This window comes from Malaclemys terrapin, chromosome 13, assembly GCF_027887155.1.
Source record: "Malaclemys terrapin pileata isolate rMalTer1 chromosome 13, rMalTer1.hap1, whole genome shotgun sequence".
Classification (NCBI taxonomy): Eukaryota; Metazoa; Chordata; order Testudines; family Emydidae; genus Malaclemys; species Malaclemys terrapin.
Genome location: NC_071517.1, coordinates 17,533,737 through 17,556,660, shown reverse-complemented (window position 1 = coordinate 17,556,660; position 22,924 = coordinate 17,533,737). Strand labels below are relative to the sequence as shown.

At 38.4% G+C, this 22,924-nt stretch overlaps 1 protein-coding gene across 8 annotated transcripts in view; it reads left to right on the top strand.

Annotated features, from left to right (window-relative positions):
* The window catches only part of TNRC6C (trinucleotide repeat containing adaptor 6C), a 578,100-nt gene that overhangs the window by 486,021 nt on the left and 69,155 nt on the right, over nucleotides 1-22,924 (top strand). The window contains exon 1 of one of the 8 annotated variants that reach the window (XM_054047767.1): nucleotides 17,239-17,437. The exons of the other annotated variants lie outside the window; for them this stretch is intronic. Within the exon in view, the coding sequence (XP_053903742.1) occupies nucleotides 17,413-17,437 (25 nt within the window). The 5' untranslated portion in view covers nucleotides 17,239-17,412. Of the gene's footprint in view, nucleotides 1-17,238; nucleotides 17,438-22,924 lie in introns of those variants that run through there. 8 annotated transcript variants of the gene reach the window in all.

The window sequence follows — 22,924 nt, the reverse complement described above, 5'->3', positions numbered from 1 at the left end:
TACAGTCTATCCATATAGCGTAAAGAAATCAAAGGTAATTAGTTCTTGCTCACTTTGTGGAAAGGTACTCCCCTCCCCCCAAAAACATTCAGAAGATCCCTATAAATTACAATATAACCTACAGAAGAATTGAGCAAGCCTTGAACCAGAGACTCCCTGACTAATAGGTCTCCTGAGGTATCTGGCTTTTATAGTTTCTCATACCTAAATTTCCCATTTGCTAGTTCGCTGCACCAGTGCTTCCAGCAGGATTTATTAATTGAGTTCTTTCAGTGTTAGTAGCAAGGCAGTTATCAACAGCACTTTCTACATAGGTGTGTGCATTTACTTATTTGCCCTTTTCCTAGTTTTCTGTGAAGACTAGAAAGAGAGAGAGAACACTGTAGCAATTAACAAAAGAGAAAAAAAAAAGCAAGCGGAGCTGCCTTTCCCACTTTTTTCATAGCACATTCACTCTGTGGCATGCAAAACAAGTGAACCCACAACAATAAGGAGAACTGCTGCAATATTATACAGTTAGAGAAATCAGGGTGCAGAACAGTTAGGGTCAAAATTAAAACTTTAAACTACACCTAGAAATCCAGTTAGCAGATTCTGGAGCACAGGTAGTAGAATGTCTCTCTCTCCAGTTATCTTGACCAAGCTAGATGCTTGGGAGCTGTTCTGCCTGCTAGCAGACGGAGATGGCATATTGAGACTTTTTAGTGATGTCATCCCCTGCATATAAGGAGCTTGCTGAAATCTCAGAGCTCATTTGTTTTTCTCCACCAGGTGGAGCATCAGTACCTTTGCTAAGTTAGGAGATCAGGTTGAATATAGGAGAAAATGCAGCTGGTGACATAGGTCTAGGAAGATATCAGGCTACATACCAGTGTGCAGCTGTCTCAGTCCCACACGCAGTGAGCCAGTTGAAAGAGGTGTACAGCATGTCTGACTCCTATAGGAATTCCAGGGTCACAAAATGCCCATGTTGCCATGTTTTTACACAAAAAATGAGGCTTCATAATGGATTATTCCACCCCCGAGCAGCGTAGAGAATCAGAATGTAAGATCCGTTCAGCTGCCAGGAGGTCTGGGATCTAGGCAGACAGTCTTCTCAAAGGGGATTTATGGTGCTTTCACCCAGGGATAGCTAGAGAGCCTTTCCCTGCTTCCTTTAGGCACCTTCCTGGTGACAGAAGCAGCCGTGACACCTGGCACAGGGAACATTCCCACCCTTTACCCCACCCTAACTCCTTCCACTGAACAGAGGTTGCTTCTCCCCTCCCATATTGCACAGAGACATAGCTAGCTGAACTAAGAGGTTACAGAAAGAATTGAGTTCAAACTGCTTCAGAGTTCATGGACTTATGAAAATAGCCTCAGGCATTCAAAAAAGAGGATCCCGGCTGAGGGAGAGCGAGAATCTGCCAGGAGCAAATGCTTCTACTTCCTCCTGATACTATTACCTTACCTTAGACCTTAGTGCGTCCCGTGCTTTGCTACACATTGGGCTACCCACATTTGCCATCCTTGCCTGTCAACTGCCCTTCTCTGCAAATCTTCCCATTTCATGTTGAGGTGCCTAATGTCCTTCAGAACTCTTTGTTTCCATGTTATTCATGGTCTTCCTCTCTTTCTTCTTTCGTTTTCTGGCTTCCATTCAAGGGCAGTATTTGGTAAGCGTTTTTTCCATTCTCAGCACATGTCCCAGCCACTGATGTCTTTTTTTGTAGATTATTTGTGAGAGAGTACTTTGTCCAGTAATTTTTCTGACTTCTTCATTCATCGTCCTAAGTTGCCATGTCTCACTGCTATATGTTGTGATGGCGATAACAATTGCTTTGTACACTTCCAGTTTTGTCTTGAGGGAGATGGTTTTGAGTTGCCTGATACTATTAGACAAAGGGTATTCATGTTTCAAAACCTGTTGTCCTGGGTTCCTCAGATGCGCTATTTACCAAAAAAAGTCCCTGGGGGATAAAAATTCTCATGGGAAGAAGAGATCAACAGTGAAGAGGAGTACCAGAATAACAAGATCCACATCTAGATCAGTGATCCTCTGTTAGCTTTAGAGGCATGATGATGCACATAGTATTATCTGCTAGACATTTAGAAGCCTCTGGATCCTTTTTTCAGAAGAAAAAGTCTTGGTCGAAGAAGAGCTCAAGGGAATCCAACAAGCTTCTGGGGATAGATAGAACTTTGCCCTTCTTAAGGATAGATTAACAAGGTGGAGTCTGTCCCAGCTCCCTTGGAACAGGAAAAAATACCAAACTTATTGCTTGGGAGAACAATCACGGTTTTTCAGGAAAGGAGGTGGTTCTTCGAGAAGTGCTCCACGTCTGTCTTGGGTCTACTCACATTCCTCTTGTGCCTTTCAGACCTCCCCGGTGGTCATACTGGGATCCTTGTGCATCATACCATCAGCCTGAGAATGGGTGAATGACCTGTGGTGAACGCTAGGTTTAAATGGCCATTTGTTGCTGTGGGTGTTTTTCCATGCCCCACAGCCTCTCTATTGGGAAGTACAGGGGAAGATGCTCCTCTACTCCAACTTCCTCCCTCTATTTCCCTAGGTGCCAAGACTGTTTTGAAGAACAGGAGGCCAGAATAGATAGAGGTTACCCCTCAAACAAATATTTCTTCATCTTCCCTAGATGACGTGTGGGACCCCCGGCCCCTATCAACCATGGCCAATGACTTCAGACTCTTCCAAGAAATGATGAAGCACACTGCAAACTCCCTTCAGATTCCCTTGGAAGAGGTCAGAGTTACAACATAAGCTCCTGGATATCCTCCAATGGATTCCCTCTACCCATGTTGCCCTGCCTATTAATGAGGCCCAGCTTGACTCTGCCAAATCCATCTGGTGGACCCCTTTCACTATTTCCCTGATGTGTAAATGGGCTGATTTAAAAAAAAAAAAAAAATACATTCATGCTAAGAAATGAATTTCTGTTCACCCACCCATTTCCTAATCCCCTGGTTGTGAAGGCAGTGAACAAACATGGCAGACAACACAACATAAAGGCCACATCATATGATAAGCATTAAAAATGCCTTGATCTGTTCAGCAGAAAGACCTGCTCATCCACTGCTCAACGATTTAGGATTGTGAACTATCGGGCTTTCCTGGCTAAATACTATCATTCAAATTATGTCAAATTCACCACCTTTATTGAGCACCAGCTGGCTGATCAGTGTGAACGATTTCTGGCTACTATTAACTAGGGTCAACTGTTAGCTAAGGCATTGCTGCAGGCCTTGTTGGATACAGCTGATACTGCCGCTCGATCCATCTCTTTGGCGGTAGTTATCTGGAGGGCATCCTGGCTTCAGATGTCTAGATTCCCAACGGAGGTCCAAAGTTGAGGACTTTCCCAAACTCACAACAGAACAAGCTGCTACACATACGTGGACTACAAACCCCTTTAGTGAGAACATTGATGCTAAACTTCCATTCAATGTCGAATCAAAATTGTTAGAAGAGCTCATTGACATTTCGTCAGACAGCTCCCTCAGAACCAGATTCAAAGAAATGCGAGTGGAGACATTTTGGTGTGAGTGTTCCAATGAATACATTCCTGCTTCTTCTGCAGCACTGAAAGTTTGATCCCCTTTAGTACCACCTACTTGTGCGAAGCTGGATTTTCAGCCATGACAGAAGTGAAAACAAAGTACCGAACCAGGATGAACATTGACCATGACATGCGTGTGTGCTTGTCAGATACCTCCATATCTTGACAGAATTGTTGATTAGCACCAACAAGTTTCACACTGAGTAAATAAAATAATATTCAGTTTATTTTTCTGAACCTATATTGTCCCTTTTAATATATATATATATGTGTGTGTGTGCGCATGTGTTTAACTGTAAAACAATCCATTTAATATAGCTTTTAATCTAGTGGATATGCAGTAAAACCTTTGTGGCATAGGTAGGCCTTGAAGTATTTATAGCATTTTGGGGGGGCTTCAGAAAGAAAGAGGTTAAGAAGTCCTGTAGTTGATGACCTCAGCAAGCACTTCTCCCAGGAGTAGGAATGGGAGCTGAATCCCCAAATCCTCAATCAAATGTTTCAAACCTGGGGAGGTCCCAGAAGTAGACCTTTTTGCTATGGTGACTAACAAGAAATGCAAACACTGTTTTGCTTTAGGGGAGGGAGAGGTCCTGGGTCCTCTCTTTCTGAGAGACACATTCCTAGTTCCATGGACTAAGAGTCCTTCTGTATGTTTTCCTCCAACACCCGTGATGGTGAAAGTGATCAACAAGATCAAACACAACAAAGCCAGGATTATATCCAATATGGCCCAGACGGATATGGAACCCTTACTTGATTCACCTAGCCATCTGTCAGAAGATCAGCCTTCCATTCATTCCTCATCTTCTTTCCCAAGACTTCGGCCGTACTCTTCATCCCAATTTGGTCACTTCATCTCAAAGCTTTGCTCTTCAATGGTTCACACGACTACAGTTGACCTGTTTTAAGGAGGTTACAACAGGTATTAAACTGTAGGAATGATTCCACTAGATCCATTTACCTTCACAAGCAGAGCCCATGGTGTGTCCAGAGAAGTGTTCCTCCTGCCCACTCTTCCCTCTTGATCGTCCTGGATTACCTCCTAGGGCTGAAGAACACAGGTTTATCTGTGACCTCTGTCAGGGTCCATTTGGCTGCTATAACAGCCTTTCATTCTGCGGTTGAAGGATTCTCAGTCTTCGCCCATCTTACAAATGTAATATTTCTGAGAGGACTAAGAAACCTCTTTCCCCAACTTAAGGAACCCACCTCTATTTGGGATTTGAAATTAGTTCTTAGATGCCTGATTGGGACCTCTCTTTGAGCCAAGGACTACCTCTTCCCTCATTGATTTATCTCAGAAGATAGTCTTTTTGGTGGCTATCACCTCTGTTCATAGGATTGGTGAAATAGGAGTTCTAATGGCAGATCCTTCATTTTGCAAGAACAAAGTCATGTACTCCCATGCCCAAAATTTTTACCCAAGGTGTCATCTGAGTTTCACATCAACCACCTTATCTACCTTCTGTTTTTTCCCCAGAGAAGAAGCAGTTTTACACACTTGGGATGTTAGAAGGGCGCTAGCTTTTTATTTGGACAAATCTAAGACATTTAGACACTAACAGTCTGTTTGATTTCCTATCGCAGATAGAGCCAAAGGTTTGACGATTTTCCACCCAGAGTCTTTCCAGGTGGATCTATGACTGTATCAGATTCTGTTTTAAATCTTCAAATATACAACCTCCTTGTAAAATGTTGGCCCATTCCACAAGATCCTTATCTGCTTCTATTGCATTACTCAAGAATGTTCCTGTTTTGGACATTTAAGCAACCATTGGTCTTTCATACATATCTTTTCCAGTCATTACTCAGTGGTCCAGTTTTCTAGATTAGATGCTGCTATTGGAAATGCTGTGTTGTCTGCAGTCTGAAGTCCAGCTATGAGTACTTCTCGGTAGTCACATAAAATAGCGCACCCATAAGGACATTACTAGAAGAAGAGGTGGGTATGGAGTTTTCAAATAGAGCCTGAACAAGAATCTACCTCTAGATCCTGATCTTAAACTCTCATCCATGTTCCTATTCTGTGCAGTCCTGTAACAACATTTTCCAAACAAAACTTCGCTGTTATATCTGAACTCATCACCTTGAATTTTTACCAAGATAATGGCCCGATCTGCAGCTGCTCTTGGAAAAGAAGGCCTTTTGAGTCACCCACCATGAGGGTCAGTTAGTCATTTTCAAGTCATAACCACTGGTCAAGCCAGCCTTCTCTCAAGTATGGTCATTTCTCAACCAGTGTGGCTGGATATTTAACAGAAATTCATGGTAATCCTGATGTATCCTTATATATTCAGGAGCCCAGTGCAATATTAAACCGAGTATAGTTGTATGAGAAGAACCAGAAACCACTTCAGATAGTCACACAGATGTCATAGTGTCCAAGCAATCGTGAACCAACTAACAACCATTATCTTAAGATATCCTTCAGCTAAGGTTACATGTAAATAACAAGACACCTCCACCTGTTTGATTCTCTCTCACTGCATGATGAGCTGGGTGCCTAACAAGAGTTGATTGGGTCAATATTGGACTCAGTGTCGTCTGACCAAGTCTCCATTATGCTATGACAGATCAGGTGCTGTTTCTGTATTCACATGATGAATAATAGTGTCTTTATTTTAACCAAAGACCTGTCATTCATTAGCCTGAATTAAAGGGCAGGAGGGTCTCCTGTCTCACTCCTAGTGCAAACTATCTTAAGAGTCTGTTCCTGCTTAGTTAACTTCAAATATGTGCAGCCAGTATCCTCTATGGGCCTCCATATAACCCTTCCAGCTGCAGAGAGCAATTAAAGGCAAGTACATCTGGTCATCAAGTACTCACTATTTCCCCTTTTCTTCCTGTAATATCCTCTTATAATTAGTCTTCCTTATCCATTCAATCTTATCATTGACCTATTCAAAATACTCCTCAGAACGTTCATCCTGGTGCCAAGGAGTTAAAAAGGATGTTCTGTAAATATAAGGACTGTAAGGATTAATTCCAGTAAATATATCATTACTATGCATCAATGAAGCGGGTATAATTTTGTTGTTGTTGGTTTTTTAAGTATTCTATAATCATGATCTGGATGAGTAATACTTAAGAGGTAAGATACAAATGTTTCATATTGGTTAGGAATGTTGCTGTACAGATGTAAGTAATGTAAAAAATCTTATTCTTTGACCTAACTACGATAGAACCTGAGAGTGCCGAACACTTCAGGAATGGAGGTTGTTCGTAACTCTGAAACCTTCGTAACTTTGAACAAAACATTATGGTGGTTCTTTCAAAAGTTTACAACTGAACATTGATTGAATACAGCTTTGAAACTTTACTGTGCAGAAAAAAATGCTGTTTTTACCATCTTAATTTAAATGAAACAAGCACAGAAACAGTTTTCTTACCATGTCAGATCTTTTTTTAAACTTTGCCTTTAGTTTTTAATAGTTTACGTTTAACGTAGGACTGTACTGAAAAAAAATTGTTTTATGCAGTAATATCACAGGAAAAACTAAATGAGCTATATTCAAATCTCAGGATACTTTTTTCATCACATATTACTTAGCTTCGCTTTTGTTGCCATATTTTAATTTAGAATTCCTGGGGGTAGCATGGCCTAATAGTTTAGTGTAATGGCTTATAAAGACAAGATGTGTACAGGACAGCAAATATGTTGTCTAATGTATATGGATAAAGTCATCTTGATTTCAGCCTCCTGAGAATTATAGAGGTCCATGTTTAACCTCATTTCTTAGAGGACTGTCTAACAGATGCTCTTTAGAGGTAAGGCATTCAGGAAAATAATGGTTTTTCCAATTAAAAAATTAACTGAAGACTAGCTGTTTGGATCTGCTGTATCTACAATTCTGTAGCTGCTATTTGGAAATACCTTCACGTGTCTCTATTTGGGTCAGAGGAAAAATCAGTTACTATATGACAGAAAAATTATTCTAAAGGTATTCTGAGCTACTGCTTAGTCAAGGAAAACATGTTTAAAAAAATTCCTGTAACAAATAGAATTTTATTTTTTCTCTAGCTCCTGATAAATCAGACAAACTGAAGCTTCATTCTGGGTGTTTTACAGTATAGTCATTAGATACCCTTGGTGAAAATAGAGCCTCATATTTTATGGTGTAGATGTGTAGTACTCTAGTTTTATAATGTACAACTTAAGAAATCACATTTCTGTCTGAAAATGTTAATACCTGCAATAAATATGACTGAAAGTTTGGATTGGAAAAATATTTTTCTAGTTTGCTTGCTTTACACATTTGACAGCACTTTTGGTATTGACAATTTCCCTGTTCCACCGCAGTCACTTTCCCCATTTGTTTTATGGGTGATGTTTCACTCAGGTGGAAGAAGCATTTTTAAAACAGGAAAATTTAGTTATAAACCTACAACAATGTTAGGAGTACTCAGACAGTTGTGGTATCTGAAACTACACCTCTACCCCGATATAACGCGACCCGATATAACATGAATTCGGATATAATGCGGTAAAGCAGCGCTCCGAGGGGGCGGGGCTGCACACTCTGGCGGATCAAAGCAAGTTCGATATAACGTGGTTTCACCTATAATGCAGTAAGATTTTTTTGGCTCCCGAGGACAGCGTTATATTGGGGTAGAGGTGTACTTTTAACTAATTTTTAACAGCCTATATTTCAAGTTGATGGTGTCTCTTTAACAGATAGGCACAGCTGGCTGAGTATTCACAGGCTTGGTAAAAATGAGAGCTCAGAAATCCCAACTTTATTGCATTTAACCAAAACAAACCATGTTAGTTTAGTTTAGGTTTTTTTGACACGTGGACAGTCACCACTAATTCCTTTTTTTGTAAAACAGAAGCTGTTGATGATAAAATAAAAATAGAGTGAAAATCAGTGAAACTAGAGGTAAAGCACTAATCAAAATTAACAGCAAAACAAATAGGGAAACATTCTGGATTTAGAAATGGAACTTAGCTCATGGCTTTCAGTAGTTATTAACTCATAGCAATGCCACTGTCTACTTTGGCATGTTTTCAGATATATTTTTTTCTCTGTTGGCTTAGGGGTTCAGAACAGGAGTTGGAAGTGATTACTAAATGACAGTTTTTCAAATTTGAGTTTCTTTTCAAAAAAATATTTCTGGCCTTGTTTGTAAGTCTCTTATTTGGACTGTTTTAAAAGTTGCAAGAATAATATCTTCTGTTTGTATGGAACATACAAAAAAAGCTATTCCCTAATGTTCTCATTAGTTAGTTCCTTATTCCTAGTTACTGGAAAAATAAGTTTATTTTTGTTTAAAAATGGAAGGGAAAAATTATTGCATTTTTTAACTATTGAACATAGTTATAAAGCAAACTATGGTGATTTTACTGAAGTCACTCCTATGAATAAACTGATTTGCAAGTTCCATATAGCTACAGGCTTACATGTAACATCTTACAATTTATTTTATTTTAACACATTCCTATTTTATTAGTTCTTAGGAAAATGAACTCTCCATAAACTTGTAGTGTTTTGTTAAAGGTAAGTTTTATCAGAATAATAAGGTAGAATTACAATCATGTGTCCTGTATTAGACCTTGTCTTAGGAGATAATTGATTTATAAAACAGATTCTACTTAAGCTTATAACAAAATAAAATTAGTCCTTTTATTTGTTGGTTACACATCAAATGGTTAAAATGACTGGAAGAGAACTTAGTTGTTGGCAGTGGCCCTTAGATAGAAACTGTATGTGCTGATGCTGGTGAAATTTAAATATGTAACTGGAGAGCCAAACATGCTTACTAGTATTAAATGAACATTTTGAAAAGGCTGACAAGAAGTAGTGTTGTTAGTGTGAAACAAGATTTTCTTTTTCAAATATTGCTCTAAAATGTTGTGGAGGAAACTGAACTGTCAGAAGTAGTAGTCTCTCTGTTATATGTTCACACCAAAGTAAACCTGTTTGAATTTAAGATAAATAATATCTTTGTTATTCAAAGTGATTATTAAATATATATCTTATTCAATTTGGCTTTGCCGCAACTTTATTTAGGATTATTTTGCAACTTGCATCAAAGTGTATTTAAATAAAATGCTTGCAGGAGCAGGATGTTAACTGCAGTCTTCCTCGTGCTAAAACAAATTTAGCAAATTGTCTATTACAAAAGTTCACCTAGTTCTTTATTTTAACTAAGTGCTTTGTTAAAAAAAGTCAGTAAACAAAATTAATGGGGTAGGAGGAACAATCAGGTTGTCAGATTTATAATTGCCTGTGAGTTTTAATGGTTATATTCAAAGACAGTTGGAACACTGAAATGAAGTGACAAAAGTTGTTTGTAATGGGTGTAAGTTGGCATTTGATTTGATACTAGCTAGCTGATAACTAACAAAAATTATCCAGAATGGATTTCATACAGGAATCAGATTAATGTTTACCTCTTGGCCGCCAGAAAGAGCAAATATGGATTATAGATAGAGACCCTAAGTAAGAAGGACTTTAAGCATAGTGGAGTGGTCTTTAATTTTGGGGGGTTTTTTAAGTAAGTTATGAAATAATTTTAAGACATGCAGTATTATATAATCGCGATTGATCCTGAAATAAAAGGAACTCGCATTCTACTATTATTTAGCTAGCACAGGGATCTGCAATATCTTATTAGTTATGTAAAGATTAAACCTTTTTATAGCAAATACCTGATTTATTTCTTTAAAGACAGAATAGAACATTTACCAAAATGATCAGTTTTCATATCACTGATTAGCCATTCCTCTTTGGATATATGTAGGTCATAGTGTTACTACCTTGCAATGTAATAGGATAGCTGGATCATTTGGATTATAAAATAATAGGCATTTTCTATAAATTTGACAACATAAGGTTTAGATGAAAAGATGAGTGTTCACATGCTGCTTACATTTGAATTACACTTTAAATAGAAAATCATTTTATTAATGCAGTTTTGTGTGATATTTATTATACTGCTTCAGCTACTAAAGCTTAACAGTTATGTGTGTATTGAATCAGTGCACACATGTCATCCATAATATGGTTAAGTAATAAAGTTTTCATATTAGTGGGACCAAGTCTGATACTATGCAGTTAGTATAAAAAGAAAAAAAGTAAAGTTCAGTTTTCATTAACCAACTGATACCAGTAGTCTTTGGGTAAAGTTTCCAAAAGTACCTTAGTCCCATTGACTTTGAATAAGACTGTGACAGGATGGTCAAGTACAATAGAACCTCAAAGTTACAAACTGGCCGGGTAACCACACACCTCATTTGGAACCAAAAGTATGCAATCCGGCAACAGTGAGATGGAAGGAGGGGGAGGAGAAGCAAATACAGAACAGTGCTGTGTTAAGTGTAAACTACTGGAAAAAAAAAAAAAAAGTAAAAAAAAAAAAAAAAAAAAAAATTTGACAAGGTAAAGAAATTTTCTGTGCTTGTTTAATTTAAATTAAGATGGCTAAAAGCAGCATTTTTCTTCTGCATAGTAAAGTTTCAAAGCTGTATTAAATTAATGTTCAGTTGTAAACTTTTGAAAGAACAACCATAATGCTTTGTTCAGTGTTACGAACATTTCAGAGTTACGAACAACCTCCATTCCGAAGGTGTTCGTAATGCTGAGGTTCTACTGTACTTTAAGAGTCTGCCTGGGTTTTTGTTGTGTTGTTTTCTTCTACCTATATATCTATATCTATATTTCAGCAAAATGACTGACCAAGTATTATTTTATCAACTACAGTTGGTTAATAACATAGTAAAAGCATCCTGATTGGCTAATAACTTAGATTGGTTAATAATTAAATCACACAGTGTTATCGTGTGCTTCAAAAAGCCACAGGAGACACTGCAAAGAGTCACTTGTGTCTCCCAAGCCTCAGTCTGAGTATCACTGGTTTAGTTCATAAGTTGAATGACTATAGCCCAAATGCACACATTAGCTGAACAGGTATATTAATCAAAGGCTACTAATTACTTGAGCAGGTTAGCTCATTAATGCAAGAAGAAATTGGGTAAATGATATAAAGAAAAAAAACAGAGTCAATGAGAAGGTGGGGAGCCAGCAGGTACTGTTTGGACTGCTTAGGCAACCTGTTAATGCTGACAACCCCCGAGATGAGTTCAGGTTGATGATTTTTCTTATGGCTCTTTTTCTCTAATGTGGGGAAGGACGGAAACAGTGAAGCATCTTGAGTGGGAGCACCAGTGTGGTACCTATTGAGGCCTTTTGACAGGGATTTAGGTGCATAAGCCACTTAGGTGCTTTTGAAATTTTTACCCTTTGTGCTTATTGTGCTTCCTATAGAATTTGCCTGCACCAAAAGATGAAGGAATGATCATGCTAGAAATCTTCCTTCGCGTTCATGGATTATTATGATTTTTAGAACTTCAGAAATATTTATCTATTTAAGTTAGTGAAACCAAAAAAGTTTTAAGTCTAACTAAATGAAGAGAAAGTATTAGGAGAAATGACAGCAAATCTGTTTCAGTGGATTAAGTTGACACCAGATCATGTCTATATGGACTGAAAACCAGATATGATGGCCAGCTATAGGAAAAATGGACTTCTAAATAAAATTTCCTAATGGAAGTACTTCTGTCACTATTATTACTAATTAATTTCTTTAATGTGGATAGTGTGCTTAGTGCTCTACAATGAACAGAAATAGAGTTTTTGTTGTAAAGAGCTTTCAGTAAAAAGGTAAACTTCTAGAAATTAACTTTCAGAAACTAAACCTTTCAAAATCACTGTAATGTGTTATTTTAAATTGATATAGGCTGAAAATTAGTCTGTAGATTAAAATACATTCCAATAGATTTTTAAAAACAATTAATTAGTTCAGAAAATATTTGCTAATTTGCAATTAATCATTAATAGGGGTGTATTAGACTAAGCATGCCAATTTAAAAAGTAATAGTTTTAAAATAGAAAGTCTTAGAAGCATTTAATAAATGGAGATATCCTATCTCCTAGAACTGGAAGGGACCTTGAAAGGTCATCGAGTCCAGCCCCCTGCCTTCACTAGCAGGACCACATACTGATTTTGCCCCAGATCCCTAAGTGGCCCCCTCAAGAATTGAACTCACAACCTTGTGTTTAGCAGGCCAATGCTCAAACCACTGAGCTATCCTTCCCCCCATTGTATTATCTGGTAGTACAGTGACTATGAAAATCAGCTATCAGGGTCCCAAATCTGTGCTTTTACTTAGAGTAAAGAATAGATTAAATAGATATGTACTCCTTTAAAGGAAACATGCATCTGCCGATAACTGCTTGCAGCAAATATAGTAACCTGGCTTTTTAGCTGCCTTCATGCAGAGATTCCTATAACCTGTTGACATTCTGGCAGTAGCTTTGAAAGAGCATGCTATGAAAATGCCATTTGTTGTCAGCTCATATTTCTCTGTGCACGTAGGTATTGCCCCCTTTTTATTAAAACGTGGAGGCAAAGGTTTTCAAACTACATGATGTCACCATCTACAAGTTGTGCTGTTTATCATGATAGGTAAAGGTTGACTGTTAATGATAACTACTGCACACAGCATGCATTTTGATGATGACTGACAGGCTTGTTGCCATGGTGAGCATAAGACTCATATACATACTGGACAGCATAAGATCGTTAGTCCCTGCTTGATAAATACTATTTTTCCATTAGAGTTTAAATTTAAAAAAGTCTTCTTTTGTTAAACTCTTCAAACACAGGTCTTGCCTGTTAACTGAACGGTGACGCTTGCTGGCAGAGCAAGAATGGCAATAATTAAGCACTTTTTGCACTTCTGTAGAAGATATGCATGAAGGTGGCTTATCTTAGTGATGAGAGAGACCTTTGTGAAGTCACGCAAACTTAAGTTGAACATCTTACTGCCTTGTCACCATATTACATGTTCCCAAACATCTGGGACATGAAGACATTACTTACGTAGCGTTGGAGACATTCATTGGAGGGGGGGCTCAGATAGGAAATCACTTCACACTTGGTTTCAGAACACACTTTAAAAGTTGCTGTGTGTGGAAGTTGTGTAGTACAGATTACAAAATAATGTCCCTATTGTAAGACTTCCCAAGTGCTGTGTTTAGAAGAAACAACCATAGAATGAGCGAAACAGGTACGATTACACTTACATGGTGTATGCTCTTTGTAAATAAAACTCATCAAAAGCATTGGTAATTTCTCTTGGAAAAGCCCAATTTTAAAAAAGGAATTTTCACAAGTAAGGAAAATTTCATCTAACCCCATTGTAAAGGGAAATCTAAGGAATAGAATGAAAATGTTAGACGTGTTGGTGCCTTCTGGTGGACATTCAGAAACATTCTGTGTTAAGACCAGTTCACATATATATATTTTTCTGTATTTTTCTCCTGCTTCTTTGATTTCTAGATGCATTAGCAGAGCAGATCAGTCTTGGTTAGAAGTTGATGTTTTCCTGCTGCTCATTCCTAACTTGAAGTCTCAATCTTCCTGTTCCTAATGTTCTTTTACTATGGAGATGATTATTGCAAAAACAAGATTTGGATTTCATGTAACAAGAAGTAGTAACACATGACCTCTTAAGCAAGAAAGATTCAGAATTGGTTGGATGTTTTTTTCATGAGTGTTGCTGATTAAGGATTTACTTTTTCATGCCATATTTTAAAAATTCCAACATATGGTTGTTTTGACGATAGAAATGACAACCTCAATGTAGAGAAAACCATGAGCATTTTAAATTAAAAATTACTGCAGTTGTAAAACACACCAGCAAAGTAATTTTTGGAAAGAATTTCTCTGTTTTTTACAGGGCGTTTAACATCAGACAGCAGAGCTGGAAAAATGTACCAGACACCTAGCAGAACTTAAGCTGTAGTGTGTACATAGCCTAGGTCAGTATAAGCTATGTCACTTGGGGTGTGAATAAACCCACCCCCCTGAGTGACATAAGTTACATCAACCTAAGCACCAGTGCGGACAGTGGTGTGTCAGCGGGAGAGCTTCTCCTGCCAACATAGCTACCGATGCTCACAGGGGCTGGAGTAATTGAGTCTAGGGAGAGCTCTCTCTTATTGGCTTAGAGCATCTGCACCAGCAGCACTGCAGTGAGAAAGCTGCATCGGTGCAGTTGCATTGCGGTAAGCTCTGTAGTGTAGCCATAGCATAAATCTATTAAGTTAATAACCTTTGCCAGGCACTGGAGATATTCACTGGATGATCCAAAACCAGAGATGAGTGAAATGTTGAATAACTGAGATTTCTTGGTTTTCTTTCTCTCCCCACCTTGCTGTACCTAGGAGGCTGGGGGAGCGGGTATATTAGTTGGAGAGCCTTTATAATCACCACATCAAGGTTCTTCAGGAACAGGAAGAGTGAGAAAGCTCCTGCTTTCCTCCTGCAACTAGATCGGGGTGGGCAAACTTTTTGGCTTGAGGGCTGCATCTGGGTATGGAAATTGAATGGCGGACCATGAATACCCGGTGGGGGAGGGGAACTCTATGGGGTGTAGCATGGGGGGGGGTTCTATAAGGGATGTTATCAAAATGGGGAGAGGAGGGACTTGTGGGGTGGGGTGGGGGGCTCCTTGGGGCCCTGCTGGTAGTGACACCAAGGCAGCCATACCAGGCACCGCCACAGGCAGATTGCCCTAGCTGGGACGGTTGCGGCCCCTTGGCAGTTTCGAGGCTCTCGAAGGTGGGGACACAGGAGACTGGGATGGGATTGGGTGCACTGCTGCGTTGGCGGGGGGTGGAGGGCTGCCGCATAGGAGCAGGATTCCAATCCCGGACACAGCACGGCGAAGTTCCACCTGCGCAGTGTGGCTCTGCGTGCCGGAAGATGGTGCTCATCAAGGGAATTGCAGTCGGGGGCTGGGGAGCGCCTGGCAGAGCGGGGCAAGCTCCTGACCCCACTCCCCGGCAGAGCTCGAGGGCTGGATAAAAACATCTGATGGGCCAGAAGCAGGCCGTGGGCCGTAGTTTGACACCTCCCCCCTCCCCCCCCCCGAACTAGAGGCTGATAAAAATTAAGCCCACAAGTTTGGTCCAGGGACAACACTCCGGTAGAAATCCCAGCAGCAGATGAAATGGAAACTGTGCTTTTAACCAGGATGTTGCTCCTGGAGCCTCCTTAGAGGCCCTGATCTTTCCCTAGCTTCCCACCCTCAGATTTCCCATTTACCTCTGTCCAGTAAACCTATCCTGTTGACTGTCAGCTGGAGGTAAACATCTGTGGTCCTAATCTGAGGGAGAGAAAGTACTCTATTATAAATATTTTTTCTTACAATCTACCATATTTAAAAACAAAACGAAGCCGCTATGTTTGTGGAACTCATGCAAACAGGGTTGTATATTCTTTGCTGATTCTGCATTAAAACGAATCAAAAGTGCACTCACATAACTGAGTTCACACAGATATTCTTACATGAAAGGTGCTGTAAAATGGACACAACATTCATGCCAGCTATGGTTCCATTCAAAATAGTGGGCTTTTTCCAAATTGAAAAGGCACGGTCAGAGTTGAAATTTTATTTTCAGGCTTCTAACTTACTTAGATTTAAGTTGTGCCTATTCAGGATTCTGAGGTTATTGCAAACAAATGGAGAGTAAATGTCTTCAAATTAAAAAAAAAAATTGAGCACTTTCAAGAATGTTTATTAAGTGAGACTAATAACTTCACCCACAAATTTGAAAGTGGTGATTGTACTGACATGTTAGAGCGGTAGCAATTCTCAGAATGCAACCAAACCTTCAAAGAGGCATCAATGACGTGCAATCTAATTTAATGGATAAGACAGCTCAGATAAAAGTCTGACAAGAATTGTAACTGCAGACTTAAAACGTGTTGAATTTAATATAAAATTAGTTTGTATTTCAGGCAGAGGAGAGGGAGAGGAGGAAAGTGAGGAAGGAAAGTAATTGCAAAGACAATGCATTAAAAATATTGGAATGGGGGGAAGGTGAATATGCACCTGTTAAAGCTTTTGTACCTATGCATTAATATAAGCTACGGTACATACGTATTAATAAACTCATGATACGGTTTAGGTCTTGAAAATGTCAGATCATCATGTTTATTTTTGTTCACACTGTATATGTTCGCAAGTCTGCAAGATAACTAGTGGTCTCCAGCCTGCAATTATTAAAGAATTTTTTCTTCTTCTGCATAGCAAGCAAGGCAAGAAGCATCTCAGTCTGATGTATTGTTTTGGACTGCTGTGCTGTACGTTTATAAACAGAGGCTTTGATTAATATGCTCTCATGTTTGTTGCTTAGATCTTTTTTTAGATAGAGGCAGGAAAGTAATTAAGAATTTGGCAGCTTGCCAATTTACATATGGGACTTGCTTCGAATATTACAGCTACTGTTGGTATGCCAAATGTCTAGAGCCGTTGTCATAGAGGGAGTGGGAAGGAGGAAGACATAAAGGAGGCAGGAATGTATTTGCATGCAGCCAATCAGCAATATGCGGTTGTTCTTTTGGCTGACTTTCAAAAAACAGAAGAAAAGCAGCTACAGTGCTAATTGTAGCTAGGTCCTGAAGTGAAAATGTTTTGTGACAGTTGAAAGAATTTAAAGAGGAAGGAAGATCGGTTTAGTGTCAGCTGCAATTAGATAATCAAAGATTAAAAATCCTAGTCTGTTGATTCCTTAACCCAGAGTTAAAGGGGCTGGAGATTGCCAGGGGCCGGGGGGGGGAGCTCCCTGTGTGGAAAGGGCATTTCCAAAGCCAGCGCAAGTAAGGCCCGACTGAGCTTGCAGGTTGTCTGGACGCACGCTTGCACCGAGAGATTTTCTTGGCAGCTCTACAGGATGAGGCTCACACTGTACACAGCCGACATATTGAAGCCGAGAGCCCAGGCGAACATAGATGAAGGAATAGAGACAGCTCTGCACACAATGTAGCGTCTCCTAGGATGGTTGGGCGGCACCTTTCCTCAGGTATTTCATTACCCATCAGCCCCTTTTAGAGCAAAAAAAGCCTCCACAAAAACCCCTGCACAAATAGCATCTGCTTCTGTTAAATCAATTTATTACATAACATTTCAGAGACAGAGCAGCAGCACAGCGTCCTAAGCTTTTGGCTGCATTTCAGGTTTGATAAAATGGCGTCCTCGCAGAAAGAGCTGTTTGCTAAAGATATGCTGCACTGAGCAGAAAATTGAATTATTTGTCATTATTTACTATTGTTTTTGTTTTAGAGAGTTAGCATTTAGTGGAATCCCCACTAATAATGAAGAATGCTCTTTATTCTGCTTGTTTTTCTTGATGCATTTTAAAGGCTATTGCATCGGAGGAAACAAGCTACATTTTAATATCATGGTGCAGAAAATTAAACTAGATTAACAGGCTTTTCCACTTGGTTACTTAATTTTGTTTTTGTTTAAATTGTTCTATTGAATTCTCTCATATCTTAATTATCTTCCCACACTTCATGTTTTTCTAGCACAGCCTGACAGTTCAAGCATTTATACAGTCACTGTTCTTTGGAAGAAATTTTGGACACAATACTTTCAAGAATTCATCTTGGGACTTTAAATCTGAGAATAGTTGTAAATTGGCTTCTTGAGCGCCTTCAAACGTACAGCAGTTTTAAATTTGCCCGGACCCCAGAACATAAGGATTGATGAAATTAGACAAAATCTGCTAATGTTGTTAAACATATCTGACAGTCCAACTAGTAGTACTTGAATTGAGATTTTTTTCTTACTTCATGCTGCATCTTATTCTTTAAAATGAATGTTTCGACTCAAATTTTTGTTGTATAAAAATTAGACTACATTGGAGCTAAGCTTTTAAATGCCTTTCTGGCAAGTCCTATTTATTTTATTAACATTTATTGTAATGCTTTTAGAATTCCATTAAGATGTCCAGCTGAATCACTACAGTGAGTTACTTCTTATTTTGGGAGAGAAGTAGTTGTCCTTTTTTGACTTGCCTGATCAGGATACATAAACTTTATCTGATTAGTACTGTGATTTAAAATCCTCAGCAGGACTGATGTCACTGGCTTTAGTCATTGCTCACAAAATTAACCAATTAATTGAGGTTTTTATTATGTTGGCTGAAAAAAGAATTAAAACCTAGAGTAAGATTTTCTTGTAACAAGAGGAGGTTTTGTTTTTATCTTTAAAGGTTTTTTTTTGTTTTGTTTTTGTTTTTTGCTAAGGGGGAGAGAGGCTTTATAAATGAACTTGAGCTTTTCAATGTTTTTCTTTTTTAAATCTGTGCATCTATCAAGAATCTGACCCAGTCTCTGACATTTCATTCAATTCCCCTCTGCCCCCTCCAGTATGATTTTGTAAATCAGTTGACTCTTTCATTATGGTTGAAACTTATTAGGTGTAATTAGTTTGAACTCTGTGCAGTGATCAAATTGAAATTTGGGAGATATGGATAGTGTACATTATTTTTTTCTAGAATAGAATGCAAAGCTGAAAAGAAATAGTTTATGTAAACCACTGGATATCACTGGAGGGGTTATAACTTTTGAGTAGACTGCATGATATATAGAATGAGTGTTCTGTTTGTTAATATGAGTTTATGGATAAAGAAGCTTTTCTTCATTTCTTGCTCTTCTCAAAGTTCATATTTGTTATCTGTTTACTTTTGATGGTGCTGCCAAACTCAAAACTAATATTTGAATTGTTCAAGCTAATTATGGGCTGTTGGAGCAAAAAAAAATGGCTTCTATTTTGAATGAGTAACTAAATCAAAGTTTTAAAAGTATATTTCACCTTATTTCTTAATGATAAAAAATGTTGGCTGTCTTATACTCTTTGTGAGGGAGGGACTAAATTATTAGTGATTATTGGTGACACTGCTTAAAGCTATGCATGTTGGAGGTAGGCTGTCCTCAAGCTTTCTCCATTCAGCTTTCGTAGTGAACCATTAATCCTGAACAGCAAAATGCCTGCTATTTCCAGTCCTGGGCTGTTTCTGAGCAGAAACTGCTCCTGGTGCCATTTTGCAGGTGGTTTTGTGGAATATGGAAATGTCCACCAAGAAATGAGAACCTCAATTTTAAATTGTTCCCAAACGTGAAATACTGATGGATGAATTTAGTGTACAACATAGTAGCTATTAAATTACATCTGTCTGAAATATATAGCTAAAATTATTTGCCTCCTTAAGATCATTTCCTTTATTTGATCTCATTTTGATTGTTGTGTTTAGTGTGTGGGTGCTGGATGGTGTTGCTGGCCTCTGATGTATAGGAGGTCAGACTAGCCCTTCTGGCCTTAAGCTCTGTGACTCTATTTTATTTTCCTTCCTTCTATGGTCATTTGTAAGATTTAGTCTCATCTTGACAGCTCCTTTGCTGTGTGACCTTGAGTAGGTTAATCTCTGTGTGCCTCAGTTTTTTTTTCTCATCTGTGAAATGGGTATAATACTAACAGGATAGTTGTGAAACTAAGTGTGGAAAGCATTTGAACTTACCAGATCAAACGTATTATACAATTCCACAGTAACTGTGTTATAGTAGAATTTTTCCTTTCTGATTGACTATGTATTAAATTTTACTTTTCAAATGAACTATATTGTGAACAGGATGCATATCTAGACTTAACAAACACACAGCAATGTTTAAAAATCTGTTCCATCTTCAAAGACCTATCAAGACTGATGCTCAAACTAGTCTGTTTCCTGCACAGGACTCCTGGACATCAGATTCCTAAAGCAGACTGGTTTCCTGTTCCCCTTGCTTTAAGTGTTTGTCATCAGTTTGTGGGGTAAATATGGAATCCTGAAAGCAGATAAATGAAATAGTAATTGATTTTCCAATATTAAATTTTGTAATGTTGTTTTCACTTTTGAGTCTAACAGTTTTATTTTTTAAAACAAACTTTGGCAATGCTTATGAAGAACTATACCCTTTGTTTGTCTTTAGATTGTAAACCCTTTAGTGCAGGGATTGTCTCCTTTCTGTATTTGTACAGTACCCAGCAAAATGGGGCCCCAATCCTGATTTGGGGCTTTTAGAAGTTATCCTAATATAAATACTTACAAAATAATAAAATACTGACTAATGTGGCATTGAGATCAAAACTGCCACTCCCCTCTTTATTATGTGGCTTTCAGTAATGTAGCTAGATTATTTTTGGTCTTTTTATAAAAAGAATACTATTTTATATTTTAAAAGATTAATAGAATTCATAGTAAAGCTTTTGCATTTGTTTTGCAGATTAGGCAGATCTAGTCCATTCTGACACTTGTTCTAATCAGTTTGGCTCTTTCTCTGTGTTGTGATGTAAATATCCCTGATGGTGGACTCCAGCGTGTGTGTGATCCAAATGATTGCATTTTATGCATTCATTCTGTGGGTGTTCTGTGTCAGTCTTCACAGTTAACGTGTTCTGGCATTTCCCATAAGATCTGGTCCAGAGTAGTGGAGCTACTTTTTGAAATCCTTTACTACTACATTTCAAAGGCAGATGGTACTCTGGATGAACTCAAGGAGATGAGGTCTATCTGGTGATCCTTCACAATCTTCCTCCAGACTCTAGAGTACCTGTATGTCTTCATTCCAGTACTTTTGCTAACAAGGACAGAGATCCATTGTGATTTTGGTAATCCCAACCTGGAGTTCGCCAAATCTGATTCTCAGTCCAGTTAGAAGAAATACAGACAACTATCAACTCTTGTCTCTTCTGTTGTAAGACTATGTTTACATTGTTAACTCAGAGCTGAAATTTCTATGCAAATCTGTATGGAAAGTGGCTTCTTGTTAAGCTCTTGTTTGGATTGTGCACAGGAAGCTCAACAAATTGCTTAGCAAAGTCAAACTTTCTACAAGAAAGAGCAGGGTCTTGAAGTGGCATAGGAAAGTAGCAAGGCCATCTGGCAGCTATATCAGTGTTCCATCCTTCAGTTACAGACAAGCCTCAGTCTTTCACCATTGTAAGTTAAAGAAATTATTGAAAGGACTAAAAAAAAGTCTTTACACCTATTTGTGAGCCACCACCTACGTGTGAGAATGTTTGTGTTTTTAATTCCCTACCACTGAAGATTGCATTTTTAATGGCTAGAAAATAACTGAAAAGTCAGTGAGAACCAAACCATGATGGCTAAACTTCCTGATGATGATATTTTCTGGAGGATAACGTACTATATTTACACCCCAAATTCCTGTTTAAGGTGGCTTTGGACTTACATTTGAACAAAGCTGTCAGCCCCTCCTAAACGTTCCGTAGCAAATATTTCCAAGACAAACTAGGTTTCATAATCCAGATATTACGAGCTCTTAGCAATTAACAGTATCTAAATAATATCAAACAGGCTTTTACATAAAGAACCCGAGATTGTGCTGTTTGAAGATATTCTTTTTTTCCTCCCCTCCCCTGAATTCTCTCTGTGCTCAGATTAGAAAATCTGGTAAAACTATATACAAACCTACTTTTGTCATGTGGGTCTCACAGTGCCTGACAGTTTTGGGACACATTTAACCAGGTGCCAGGCAATCTCCAGAGCCTGTTTTAGGAATATCTCCATCATAAAGAATCATAAAATCATAGAAATGTATGTATGGAAGGAACCTGAAAAGGTTATCTAGTCCATTTTCCCACTCTCTCCTCCCCCTCCCCCACACAAACACACACCGCTCTCCATGCTGAGGCGCAGGACCAAGTATACTTAGACCATCCCTGACAGATGTTTGTCTAATCTGTTCTTAAAAACCTCCAGTGACGGGGATTACACCAGCTCCCTTGGTAACCTGTTCCAGTACTTAACTAGTCTTATAGTTAGAAAGTTTTTCCTAATGTCTAACCTAATCTCCCTTGCTGCAGATTAAGCCACCACTACTTGTCCTACCTTCAGTGGACATGGAAAACAATTGATAACTGTCCTCTATAACAGTCTTTAACATATATGAAGACTATTATTAGGTTCACCCTCAGTCTTTTCTCAAGACTGAACATACTGAGTTTTTTTAACTGTTCCTCATAGGTCATGTTCTATAAAGTTTTCATCATTTTTGTTACTCTCCTCTGGAGTCTCTCCAATTTGCCCACATCTTTCTTAAAGCATGGCACCCAAAACTGGATACAGTATTCCAGATGAGGCTTCATTAGCAAATAGAGCGGAACAGTTATCTCGCGTCTCTTTCATATGACACTCCTGTTAATACACCCCAGAATTATATTGGCCTTTTTCACAACTGTATTACATTAGTGACTCATATTTGTGCTTGGCAGAATTTGATTTTTATTTTTATAATTTCAACAGATAATACCAGCGTTTATTTATAAGCATTTTTTTAGTTTTTTATCAATTTCAATTTTCATGATTGCACCAAATTCTGGGTTTTAAGCATTTTTTGTTTCAATTCTTATCTATTTAAATTTTCACAGAAAATTATCAGTTGGTCAAACGGGGGAAGTGTCAGACAATTTAATGACCATAGACATTGAAATTCAAAAAGTTTAA